This window comes from Ranitomeya variabilis, chromosome 2 (assembly GCF_051348905.1).
Source record: "Ranitomeya variabilis isolate aRanVar5 chromosome 2, aRanVar5.hap1, whole genome shotgun sequence".
Taxonomy (NCBI): Eukaryota; Metazoa; Chordata; class Amphibia; order Anura; family Dendrobatidae; genus Ranitomeya; species Ranitomeya variabilis.
The window spans coordinates 458,149,287-458,162,393 of NC_135233.1; the positions used below are offsets into that span (position 1 = coordinate 458,149,287).

The 13,107-nt window shown below is 51.9% G+C and overlaps 1 protein-coding gene across 1 annotated transcript in view; it reads left to right on the forward strand.

Annotated features, from left to right (window-relative positions):
- The first annotated feature begins 7,295 nt into the window (after positions 1-7,295).
- Positions 7,296-13,107, forward strand: part of CHKA (choline kinase alpha) — a 32,577-nt gene continuing 26,765 nt past the window's right edge. Inside the window, exon 1 of the mRNA XM_077287402.1 lies at positions 7,296-7,707. Within this exon, the coding sequence (XP_077143517.1) occupies positions 7,448-7,707 (260 nt within the window). The 5' untranslated portion in view covers positions 7,296-7,447. The remainder of the gene's footprint in view (positions 7,708-13,107) is intronic.

The window sequence follows — 13,107 nt, forward strand, 5'->3', positions numbered from 1 at the left end:
CTGAATTGTAAGAGCACCTCCTGTGTGACATGCCCGTACGACTGTCCCGTACGACTTCTACATCGCAAATACGTCATGAAATTATCGCTCCAGCGCCGTGCATTGCGAAGTGTGACCGCAGTCTACGACGCTGGAGCATCACGGATCGTGCCATCGTAGCGACCAAAGTGCCACTGTGAGACGGTACCCTTAACCTTCCAACAAGACAATGACCCAAAGCATGCTGCTAAAGCAACACTTGAGTGGCTTAAAGGGAAAAATGTAAATGTTTTGGAGTGCCCTTATCAAAACCCAGACCTTAATCCGATTGAGAATCTGTTGTCAGACTTGAAGATTGCTGTTCACCGGAGGAATCCACCTAACTTGAAGGAGCTGGAGCAGTTTTGCCTTTAAGAATGGGCAAAAATCCCAGTGGTAAGATGTGGAAATCTCATAGAGACGTATCCAAAGCGACTGGCAGCTGTACTTGCTGCAAGAGGAGGTTCTACAAAGTACTGACTTTAGGTGGGGGGGAATAGTTATGCACACTGAAGTTTTCATTCATTTTGTCCTATTTGTTTGCTTCACAATAAATAGAAAACCAAATGCTCACAGTTGTAGGCGTATTCTTTACATGAACTGTTGCAAACGCTAAAAAAAAACCTGTGAAATTCCAGGTTGAGAGTTAAGGTACCTTCACACTAAACGACTTTGCAACGATAACGATAGCGATTCGTGACGTTGCAGCGTCCTGGATAGCGATATCGTTGTGTTTGACACGCAGCAGCGATCTGGATCCTGCTGTGATATCTCTGGTCGTTGCTGAAAGTCCAGAGCTTTATTTGGTCGTCAGATCGGCGTGTATCGTCGTGTTTGACAGCAAAAGCAACGATGCCAGCAATGTTTTACAATGGTAACCAGGGTAAATATCGGGTTACTAAGCGCAGGGCCGCGCTTAGTAACCCGATATTTACCCTGGTTACCATTGTAAATGTAAAAAAAAAACAGTACATACTCACCTTCTGATGTCCGTCAGGTCCCTGGCCGTCTGCTTCCCGCACTGACTGTGAGCGCCGGCGGGCCGTAAAGTAAAAGCAGAGCACAGCGGTGACGTCACCGCTGTGCTGTGCTTTACGGCCGGCCGGAGCTCACAGTCAGTGCGGGAAGCAGACGGCCAGGGACCTGACGGACATCAGAAGGTGAGTATGTACTGTTTTTTTTTTACATTTACAATGGTAACCAGGGTAAACATCGGGTTACTAAGCGCGGCCCTGCGCTTAGTAACCCGATGTTTACCCTGGTTACCCGGGGACTTCGGCATCGTTGGTCGCTGGAGAGCTGTCTGTGTGACAGCTCTCCAGCGACCACACAGCGACGCTGCAGCGATCGGCATCGTTGTCGATATCGCTGCAGCGTCGCTTAGTGTGACGGTACCTTTAGTAAAACACAAAAAAATGCCAAGGAGGGGTGAATACTTTTGCAAGCCACTATATGAACTTAAATAACCAAAAAAAGGTGTAAATTTGTTATCACCACATCCATAACGAACCAAACTATAAAACTGTGCCATGTGTTGAATGCCAATTAAAAAAAATAAAATAAACACGCAAAAAAAGATCAAAAGGTGTATAAAAAAACGGTATCACTAAATAAGTCACTTTGCCTTGCAAAGAATGCGGCCCCCCAAATTCAATTTTACTATGTGCGGACAATAAACCCAGCCGAGTTTGAGACCCCTGATTTATATCATGGCTGATGCTGCCAAAATGTGTATGGGCAGCTGCAACATGACGTCAGCATTTCTTCGAAATCAGGAGATTCCATTGAATACAGCAATAAAGTCCGATTTTTGGCTGTTTCTAAGCGTTTTTTAAGCTTCAGATTTTTGGCAGGCTTAGGAAGGTTACAGATGCGTGGCATGGTCAGTTCTTGGACTTTGATTTTACACTAGTAGTCTGTGTCGAAATTCCTGCTGTGGAGGGTGAGACTGATAGTCATCAGTAATAATGTCTGTGTGTAATTTGTACACCACGTGTATCTGTAGGTGTTTATCTACGTGTATGTATATATGCTTATGTACCGGATATCTCTGTGTAAATTTGTGCTTATGTATCTGTGTGTACCTACACAGTATGTACATGTACAGATACATTCAGGGATGCCAACCTACGGTTCAATATTTTCTGGCCAACTGGACCAAAACAGATGGCCCCAATTTTGGGGGGATATTTGCTACGCCCCCTAACCCCCCCACCCAAGATAAAGATAACACCCCGTAAGACATAAATAAGAGTCAGGGCCGGACTGGCCATCTGGCAATTCTGGCAAATGCCATAAGGGCCTGTCTGGTCATGGGCTGCTTTGTCTGCTAAGTTGTTAACAGAATCAGTGTTCTCAAGACACCCATACTGTTAAGAGTTGTGACAGAGCACAAAGTCGCTGACTCCATCACTTATCCCAGCAGGCCAAGGGAATCATTAGAAATATTGGTCTTGTAGAAAATCTTCCTTTCCTCCATCCAGGGTAATATTAGTAATATATCCCCATCTGGTTCATGGGGACGGGGACAACATGGGCCTGTGTGATTTCAAATGCCAAGGCTGAATTTCAGCCCCAGTCCGTACCTGATAAGAGTGGATACTCAGAATTACACACGCTATACAGGACAGGAAGAGTCAGGGCTGGCGTCACCACCCGGGGTACCCGGGCAAGTGTCGGGGCCCTGAGCAAATAGGATGGGGTGCTCACTCGCCATCGGGGACACCGGCGCGCTATGGATCCCCCCATGCTTTAAACTATCCGCAATACTTACCTTTCCTCATTCCCCGGTGAACACCGGTTCGGTCTCTTCCACGTCTTGTGACATCTCAAGACAGAGGGCGTGATGATGTCACTACAGCACACCCTCTGTCCTGAGCAGTGCAGATAGGCAGAAGTCACAGAGGAGACAGGACCTGCGGCCAGCAAGGAGAGGGGAGTGATTTTTTTTATGTATGGAGCATTATATGGGGCCCATTTTGTATGGAGCAATATACGGGGCCCATTATTATATATGATGCAGTCTTTGGGGCCCATTCTATATGGAGCAATACATGGGGTCCATTCTGTATGGAGCAATATTTGGGGCCCATTATACTGTATAGAGCATTATACGAGGCCCATTATTCTATATGGAACATTTTCTGGGGCCCATTAATCTGTATAGAGCATTATATGGAGTCCATTATTCTGTATGGAGCATTATATGAGATCCACTATTCTGTATGGAGCAATTTAAGGGGTTCATTATACTGTATGAAGCAATATATGGGGCTCATTATACTGTATGGAGCAATATATTGGGCTCAATATACTGTATGAAGCAATATATGGGGCTCATTATACTATATGAAGCAATATATGGGGCACATTATACTGTATGAAGCAATATATGGGGCTTATTATACTGCATGGAGCAAAATATGTGGCTGATTATTTTCTATGGAGCAGGTCACGCACTATGTGCGGCGAGGATTCGCCGGTTTCTGAGCTATTGTAAATTTACAATAGATAACACTCATGGTGTAAGAAGTGAAATCTTTGGCATTGTACTACAGCTATATTTCTTTGCTGTATCTGTGCATCATGAATCGTGATATGTGTTAAAGGGAAGCACCGAGATTCTTTTGCCCGGGGCCCTCGAAAACCTGGAGCCGATGCAGGGATGAGTGGTACTGTGTAGTGTATATATAGAGAATAATACAGATACTGAGGATTACACTCAGTATACAGAATATTTAGAATTGAGAGTCCTCAGTGGTTGATGCCTTTTAATGGCTAACTGAAAAGATGGTAACAAATTGCAAGCTTTCGAGACTACTCAGGTCTCTTCATCAGGCATAGACTAAAAGGAATTCTGAAGAATCACATATTTATATACAACACAGCTCAGAAAGAAGGCAATAGATAAGACAGGTGACATGAAGCAGAATTATCAGTATGTGAGCACAGCCGATGTGACAGTCCGGACAGGTGGACTGGTGGGGGAGGGTCGCCGATAACGCACCAGATGCTTCCCCTTTCTCCTGAGTCCATGGATCATAACTGTCAGCAAAGCCCCCATACACATAAGCGAGCAGCCGGCAGGATGATGTTTCAGCTGGCAGCCATCTCTCCCGTACCCAGGAGCGCTTGTGTGTTTGTCTACGAGAACGCTGCAGACAGACGTCTCTGCCTTATCTCTGGGAGAACAAAGTGATGGACAGTCTGAAATCAGACGTGCCCGATCCACATCTTCACTAAGACTAAGTTCACATTGGCCGTTTTTTTTATGCTAATTTTCAGCTGCATTTTACAGTACCAGCTATGTCTCTGAGATTTCAGAAATCTCACGCGCACACATTGTTTTTATATTTTGTCATCAGTATTTTGTGCTTTGCTTGGTTTCTTGGACATGGAGCACGTCACTTTTTTCAGCGTTTTTTTTCAGCTTTTTTCACCCATTGAATTGAATGGAGAAGACACATGAAAAAAACACAGCAAAACCGTCGCAATAAACGCACCAAAACCTGCCGCAGCTTCTTTCCGGTCAAGCACTCACGTTTTGCTGCAGAAAAAAAAAACACAGAAAAAACGCCCAGTGTGACCGTAGCCTAAGGTGTCTGTATGTAATGTGCACACACCGTGAAAACTAAGGGGATGTCATGTGACCGCCGGAAGACACAGCACCAACACTGCAGGAACGGCGCCGGAGCGGGAGGCAAGTATGAAGCGTTGATCAGAAGCGTTGATCAGTCGTGGACATCCCCTTTAATATATGTAAAAATCAATTTTCCCTTTCTAAGGAGTATTTCCATCTCATACATTTATGGCATATCTGTGCCCGAAAGACCCTGATCCTACTGCTGGCCCCCGGAGCGGGCACACACAGCTCACGCTCCACTCCAGACACCGAGTATTTGGGGCCTGTGCACGTATCAGACATTTATGGCAAATACTTTGGGAGATGGGATAACCCCTTTAAATTTAATCTTCACAGTGATGAGCAAACTTGGTTCCCACCATGGTGCCCTCATTTTACAAAAATGTAATTCCGGCAAATGGTGTTTTGTTCTGTTCCCTTTCTCTCATGGGACAACTAAAAATTAAAGGATGAGCTTAAAGGGATCGTCGAAATGAGGTATTAGCACAGGAAAGATGATTACTAGTTGATCGGTGGGGGTCCGACCACTGGGACTGATTGGAATAATGGGGCACATTTATCCCCTGCAGGTTGGGGCTGCAGTGCACATGCTCCTCCGGCAGCGCCTCACAGGATGACTGGAGCGGCGGGGGAGCATGTGCACTGCAGCCCCAACCTGCAGGGGATAAATGTGCCCCTGACCAGTGCGGGCTCCAGCGGTGGGCAAACTACCAATCATCAGGTAGGTGATAACTTTATTTATCTGGACCACCCTTTTTTATCCCTGACCCAACCCCCACCCCCCCGCCACACACACTCGAGAGGATCCGATTTACTAGCGAAGGTTGCGTCCGAACTTCTGGGATGTAGGGTCCCTACGTGCAGAGCGGGACCCCACATGCAGAGCCGGACGCCACATGCAGAGCGGGACCCCACATGCAGAGCCAGACCCCACATGCAGAGCCGGACCCCACATGCAGAGCCAGACCCCACATGCAGAGCCAGACCCCACATGCAGAGCGGGACCCCACATGCAGAGCCAGACCCCACATGCAGACCGGGACCCCAACATGCAGAGCCGGACCCCACAACCCTCCAGGGCCCTTTTGCAACGAAAGAGCAAGATCTGGCTCTTTCACTGTGAAAGCGGCGGCAGAGGGTTGTGGGGTCCGGCTCTGCATGTGGGGTCCGGCTCTGCATGTGGGGTCCCGCTCTGCATGTTGGGGTCCGGCTCTGCATGTGGGGTATCACTCTGCATGTTAGGATCCTGCTGTGCATGTTGGGGTCCCGCTCTGCATGTGGGGTCCAGCTCTGCATGTGGGGTCCCGCTCTGCATGTGGGGTATCACTCTGCATGTTTTGGGTCCCGCTCTGCATGTTGGGGTCCAGCTCTGCATGTGGGGTCCCGCTATGCATGTGGGGTATCACTCTTCATGTGGGGGTCCCGCTCTGCATGTTTGGGTCCAGCTCTCCATGTGGGGTATCACTCTGCACGTGGGGGTCCCGCTCTGCATGTTGGGGTCCCACTCTGCATTTTGGGGTCCAGCTCTGCATGTGGGGTATCACTCTGCATGTTAGGATCCTGCTGTGCATGTTGGGGTCCCGCTCTGCATGTGGGGTCCAGCTCTGCATGTGGGGTCCCGCTCTGCATGTGGGGTATCGCTCTGCATGTTTTGGGTCCCGCTCTGCATGTTGGGGTCCAGCTCTGCATGTGGGGTCCCGCTATGCATGTGGGGTATCACTCTTCATGTGGGGGTCCCGCTCTGCATGTTTGGGTCCAGCTCTCCATGTGGGGTATCACTCTGCACGTGGGGGTCCCGCTCTGCATGTTGGGGTCCCACTCTGCATTTTGGGGTCCAGCTCTGCATGTGGGGTATCACTCTGCACGTGGGGGTCCCGCTCTGCATGTTGGGGTCCCACTCTGCATTTTGGGGTCCAGCTCTGCATGTGGGGTATCACTCTGCACGTGGGGGTCCCGCTCTGCATGTTGGGGTCCCACTCTGCATTTTGGGGTCCAGCTCTGCATGTGGGGTATCACTCTGCACGTGGGGGTCCCGCTCCGCATGTTGGGGTCCCACTCTGCATTTTGGGGTCCAGCTCTGCATGTGGGGTATCACTCTGCATGTTGGGGTACCGCTCTGTATCTGGAGTATCTCTGCATATTGGGGTCATGTTCTGCATGTGGGGTCGCGCTCTGCAGGTGGGGACCCCACAACCCAGAAATTTAGACTCGACTTTTGCTAGTAAATCTGGTCCTTTCGGGGGGCGGGGGGGGTTAGGGACCCTCCTGTCCACTTTTGTCGATAACTTGTATTTATTTAGACGAATCACCAGGCCGGGGTGGGTCGTGCGTATAGCAGAGGTCAGGGACCCTGACAAGTTCCCTGTAAGGGACCCCATTATTCCTGTGGTGGCACTGACTGAATAGGCTTCTGTGCCGGTCCCTGATGTCTGGGCTGTAGCCTCACAGCTTCTGGGCAGACTTGTGTCTGTAACCATAGAAACTGCAGCTGCGACTGAAAAGTCTCGGGGTGTAATACCTGCGGCGGCCACACGTGTCACCAGGGCAACCACGAGCTCGCGATGGTGGGAGGAGCCCAGTGAGGCGGCTTTGTGACGTCACGCTCAGAGTCTATATAAGGGAGCCGTCCGCAGAGTGACTGATAGAATACTAGAGAGGACCGTGCCGTTGTTCACGTTATAAAGCGTTTTGTACCGTGACCGAGCCCGTGCACACTCTGCCGTTATCGCTCACTTCTCTATCAGTCTCTCGGGGACATTTGTGTATTGTTCTTATATTTCTACCAGGATGAAGACGAAATTCTCCTGCGCGGAGGAGCTGCCGAGCTCTCTGGGGCTATTGCTCAGCTCGGCCGGGGGGCTGGTGACAAACCAGAGGCTGGCGGAGACCGTGGTGGCGGAAACCAGAGACAAGGACGAGAACTGCCGGGCCAAGGAGGACGAGCCCGAGCCCCGCACCAGGTGCAAGGCTTACCGCTGGTGCAAGGAGTTCCTGCCCGGGGCGTGGAGGCGTCTGGAGGAGGAGCGCTTCCAGATCAGCGTTATACGGTGGGTGGCGCGGAGACCGGCGGCGGACACTACTGCCCCCCGGCGGAGACTGCGACTGACTGCCCCGTGTAGGGCTGCCCCCTCCGGAGACTGCGGCTGTCCACTGTGGCACTGCCCCCTCCGGAGACTGCGGCTGTCCACTGTGGCTCTGCCCCCTCCGGAGACTGCGGCTGTCCACTGTGGCACTGCCCCCTCCGGAGACTGCGGCTGTCCACTGTGGCGCTGCCCCCTCCGGAGACTGCGGCTGTCCACTGTGGCGCTGCCCCCTCCGGAGACCTGTGGCTGTCCACTGTGGCACTGCCCACCTCCGGAGACCTGTGGCTGTCCACTGTGGCGCTGCCCACCTCCGGAGACCTGTGGCTGTCCACTGTGGCGCTGCCCCCTCCGGAGACTGCGGCTGTCCACTGTGGCGCTGCCCACCTCCGGAGACCTGTGGCTGTCCACTGTGGCACTGCCCACCTCCGGAGACCTGTGGCTGTCCACTGTGGCGCTGCCCACCTCCGGAGACCTGTGGCTGTCCACTGTGGCGCTGCCCACCTCCGGAGACCTGTGGCTGTCCACTGTGGCGCTGCCCCCTCCGGAGACTGCGGCTGTCCACTGTGGCGCTGCCCCCTCCGGAGACTGCGGCTGTCCACTGTGGCGCTGCCCCCTCCGGAGACTGCGGCTGTCCACTGTGGCGCTGCCCCCTCCGGAGACTGTGGCTGTCCACTGTGGCGCTGCCCCCCCCTCCGGAGACCTGTGGCTGGCCCGTGTAGCGCTGCCCCCCCCCTCCGGAGACCTGTTGCTGTCCACTGTGGCGCTGCCCCCCTCCGGAGACTGCGGCTGTCCACTGTGGCGCTGCCCCCCTCCGGAGACTGCGGCTGTCCACTGTGGCGCTGCCCCCCTCCGGAGACTGCGGCTGTCCACTGTGGCGCTGCCCCCCTCCGGAGACTGCGGCTGTCCACTGTGGCGCTGCCCCCCTCCGGAGACCTGTTGCTGTCCACTGTGGCGCTGCCCCCCTCCGGAGACTTGTTGCTGTCCACTGTGGCGCTGCCCCCCCTCCGGAGACTGCGGCTGTCCACTGTGGCGCTGCCCCCCCTCCGGAGACCTGTGGCTGGCCCATGTAGCGCTGCCCCCCCTCCAGAGACCTGTTGCTGTCCACTGTGGCGCTGCCCCCCCTCCGGAGACTGCGGCTGGCCCATGTAGAGCTGCCCCCCCCCTCCGGAGACCTGTTGCTGTCCACTGTGGCGCTGCCCCCCCTCCGGAGACCTGTGGCTGGCCCATGTAGCGCTGCCCCCCCCCTCCGGAGACCTGTTGCTGTCCACTGTGGGGCTGCCCCCCTCCGGAGACTGCGGCTGGCCCGTGTAGCGCTGCCCCCCCTCCGGAGACCTGTGGCTGTCCACTGTGGCGCTGCCCCCCTCCGGAGACCTGTGGCTGGCCCGTGTAGCGCTGCCCCCCTCCGGAGACCTGTGGCTGTCCACTGTGGCGCTGCCCCCCCTCCGGAGACCTGTGGCTGGCCCATGTAGCGCTGCCCCCCCTCCGGAGACCTGTGGCTGTCCACTGTGGCGCTGCCCCCCCTCCGGAGACCTGTGGCTGGCCCGTGTAGCGCTGCCCCCCTCCGGAGACCTGTTGCTGTCCACTGTGGCGCTGCCCCCTCCGGAGATGCCGTGTGCCACTCGTCCTCTGTTTGGAAAAAACAAAGTTCCTATAAAAAGTATTGTTTCCAGATGCGGTTTTTGAATGCAATAATACATTGTGTGCACCGAGTTGTTGGTCCCTGTACACATTAGACTGATGTCAGCTGACCCTGCTGATATCACCGGGTTTGGCTGATGGTTCTTTGTGTATGGGGACGCCGGCCGACTGATGGTGGGGAGTGTCAGGTCTGATTTCAAGCTGCCGATCATTGCTCTCCCGGAGATGAGCAGTCGGGCAACGTCATCAGTGGCTCTCATAGATGGCACAGGAGGTGTCGGCCGAGGGATCGCTGCGGTGATGGCCGTCGGCTCTGTGTCCGGCCTTCTAGGTGGTCCTGTAGCATTGGATGCTTTTGCTATTAGTTCTGCTCCAGTGTTCATGTAAAGGGTTAATGGCCGATATATCACAGTTCCCGGATTCCGATGACTGGTGCTTCGCTCTCGCTGATACATCCAGACGGTGACGCAGACTATTATCTGGTGGATTGTTGCAGTTTCGGTACTTTTCCACTATCTGAATGCGACTGCTGTTAATGTCTGTGTCCAGGTAATGGAAAAGTACCAAGTTCTCACCCTTAGTGGGATACGTGAAGAAGAATTTTATTTTTATAGCACCAACATATTCAGCAGCACTGTACAATTCAGAGGGGGCTTATACTGACAATATCAGACATTGGAGTAACAGTCCGCATTGACGCTCGCCTTTTATCTTAATAGCTAAATTTCTATAGGACATTTGTCAGATCCGTGGGCTGAGTTTTAGCTGCCTGGCAATTAAGAGTTAATAGGAAGTCAATTTTTGAGACTTGCAGGATAAGCTCTGCAGTGCACAACCTGAGGTTTGGGGTATATTTAGACAGGCCAATTAGGCCATTGTCCTGTGCGGCCTGGTGGGTCCGGTCGTCCTGTGCGGGTCCGGTCATCCTGTGCGGCCCGGCAGGTTGTGACACCACTGGTTTAAATGCACCTGGAATGTGCTGTCATGGAGACCTTACATGGTAAATGTGCAGCTCACGGGCAGAGTTTTGGCGTTGAGTCCAACGATACAGGTTCTAGAATTCGCCCTTTTCTTACTTTCGACTCTGCAAAAACTCTTACTGTTTCTCTTATTCATTCCCGTCTGGACTATTGTAACTCTCTACTAATCGGCCTCCCTCTTACCAAACTCTCCCCGCTCCAATCTGTCCTGAATGCTGCTGCCAGGATCATATTCCTCACCAACCGTTACACCGATGCCTCTACCTTGTGCCAGTCATTACACTGGCTACCCATCCGCTCCAGAATCCAGTACAAAACTACTACCCTCATCCACAAAGCACTCCATGGCTCAGCACCACCCTACATCTCCTCTCTGGTCTCAGTCTACCACCCTACCCGTGCCCTCCGCTCCACCAATGACCTCCGGTTAGCATCCTCAATAATCAGAACCTCCCACTCCCGTCTCCAAGACTTTACACATGCTGCGCCGATTCTTTGGAATGCACTACCTAGGTTAATACGATTAATCCCCAATCCCCACAGTTTTAGGCGTGCCCTAAAAACGCATTTGTTCAGACTAGCCTACCGCCTCAACGCATTAACCTAACTATCCCTGTGTTGCCTATTAAAAATAGAAAAAAAAAAACAAAACACATAATCAGGTTCCTTGCATCGTGTTCTCATACACTTTATGCAGTTAATAGCCTCTGTGTCTGTACTGCTACATACTTAGGCAGTTAACTGGTTCATGCAGCTTTACATGAACACCCGAGCCTTACACTATGGCTGGTCCACATAACTAAAGCAATTGTTACCATCCACCTCTCGTGTCTCCCCTTTTCCTCATAGTTTGTAAGCTTGCGAGCAGGGCCCTCATTCCTCCTGGTATCTGTTTTGAACTGTGATTTCTGTTATGCTGTAATGTCTATTGTCTGTACAAGTCCCCTCTATAAGTTGTAAAGCGCTGCGGAATATGTTGGCGCTATATAAATAAAAATTATTATTATTATTATTATGCAGCAAAGGTTATGGTGATTCAATCACGGTCTTGATAACTTGTCACTAGTTATCTCCCAACAGAGGATTTAGATAACCTGACCGGAATCACTGACTGGTGGAATGTTAACTTGGGGACTAATTGCACTTTTTTATATTTTTTTTTGTGCTGTTTTCGGAGTCTGTGTAAACTTCGCCTGATCTGTGCTCCCAACCACTGAATGAACCATTACTATTATCACTGTGCTATAAACCTGCCAGTCCTATGGAGGGGGATCAGCCACATATCTAGATCATGAAGATCACAGGGCTCCTGCAGATGCGTCGGCTGCACAGCAAGGATCACTTGTCAGAGGCTCCGTTGCACGGTCAGTGAGCTGGTAACATTAGTCTCCCAGTCTGAAAGCAAACAGATCCCATTATGGTAAATGGGGTCTGTCTGCTGCCGTGTACCAGTCATAGGACGGATGAGGGTTTTTGCCAATATCTGTAGGGATAACTTGTAGGGATGAGAATCATCTTTTCATCACCTATCCGTAGCATGGGAGACAACTTGGTGAGGTTTGGGGGTCCGACCTCCGGGATCCTCCTGAGGTAGGGACTCTGCATATTGCTGTCTGAAGTGGTGACTGAACACACTTCTCCGCTCCACTCATTCTCTTTGGGTGTCGTACCCCCCACCGATCAGACATTGATGACCTATCCTAAAGGTACCGTCACACTCGGCAACTTTGCAAAGAGAACGACAACAATCCGTGACGTTGCAGCGTCCTGGATAGTGATCTCGTTGTTTGACACGCAGCAGCGATCTGGATTCCCGCTGTGCCATCGCTGGTCAGAGCTAGAAGTCCAGAACTTTATTTAGTCGCCAGGTCGGCGTGTATCGTCATGTTTGACATCAAAAGCAACGACGCCAGCAACGAGCATAAGGGGCGTCGCAGCGTCTCCTTCTAGCCAGTCGGTACACTCCGGCTGTTTGACATGGAGCTAACAACCAGCGAGAACGAGAAGTGAGTCGCCGTTACGTCACTGGATCGCTCCTGCATCGTTCTGGAGCTGCTGTGTTTGACGTCTCTACAGCGACCTAAACAGTGACGCTCCAGCGATCTAGTTTAGGTCGGCTCGTTGTCTATATCGCCGCAGCGTCGCTGAGTGTGACGGTACCTTAAGGTTAGGCTATCCATGTTGGTCCCGAACAATCCCTCTAAAGCCTGCCAATACATGTTGGATGGCCATCAGTAAAATTATTATATTTTGGCCAGTAGCCATCTCGGCCGGCTCTACCATACACAGGAGTGCTCACTTGGTCTAGGTCTCCTGTTTTCTACAGGGAGTGGCCCTCAGACATTCTCGGCCTGTGGCTTATCTCCGGAAGACAGAGCGGTCGTCAGTCTGATATGGGACGTGCTGAATCAATATGCCCCCGAACAATAGATTCCATACTCACCAGAATCCATCAATATCGGCAATGTACGGTAGTTTTTTGTAAACCTGCAGAATCGGTCAGTGAAAAAAAAAAAAATCCCTCGTCTGCCCTTCCTCATTGATTACATTGGTCCGTGTGCTGTCCATTTTTCACTGCTTCAGCTGCCCGTGACAGCCTTGGCCGCCTCGCTGCTGCAGAAAGTCCCATTCGTCACTTTCTAGGCACCAGTTCCTAATTTCCTCGTGGGGGCAAAAAATTCCCTTTATTGGAGTTCCTCTTCTAACTTTCCTTTTGCAGTTGCCCGATGTAGTTCTCCTTTAGGAT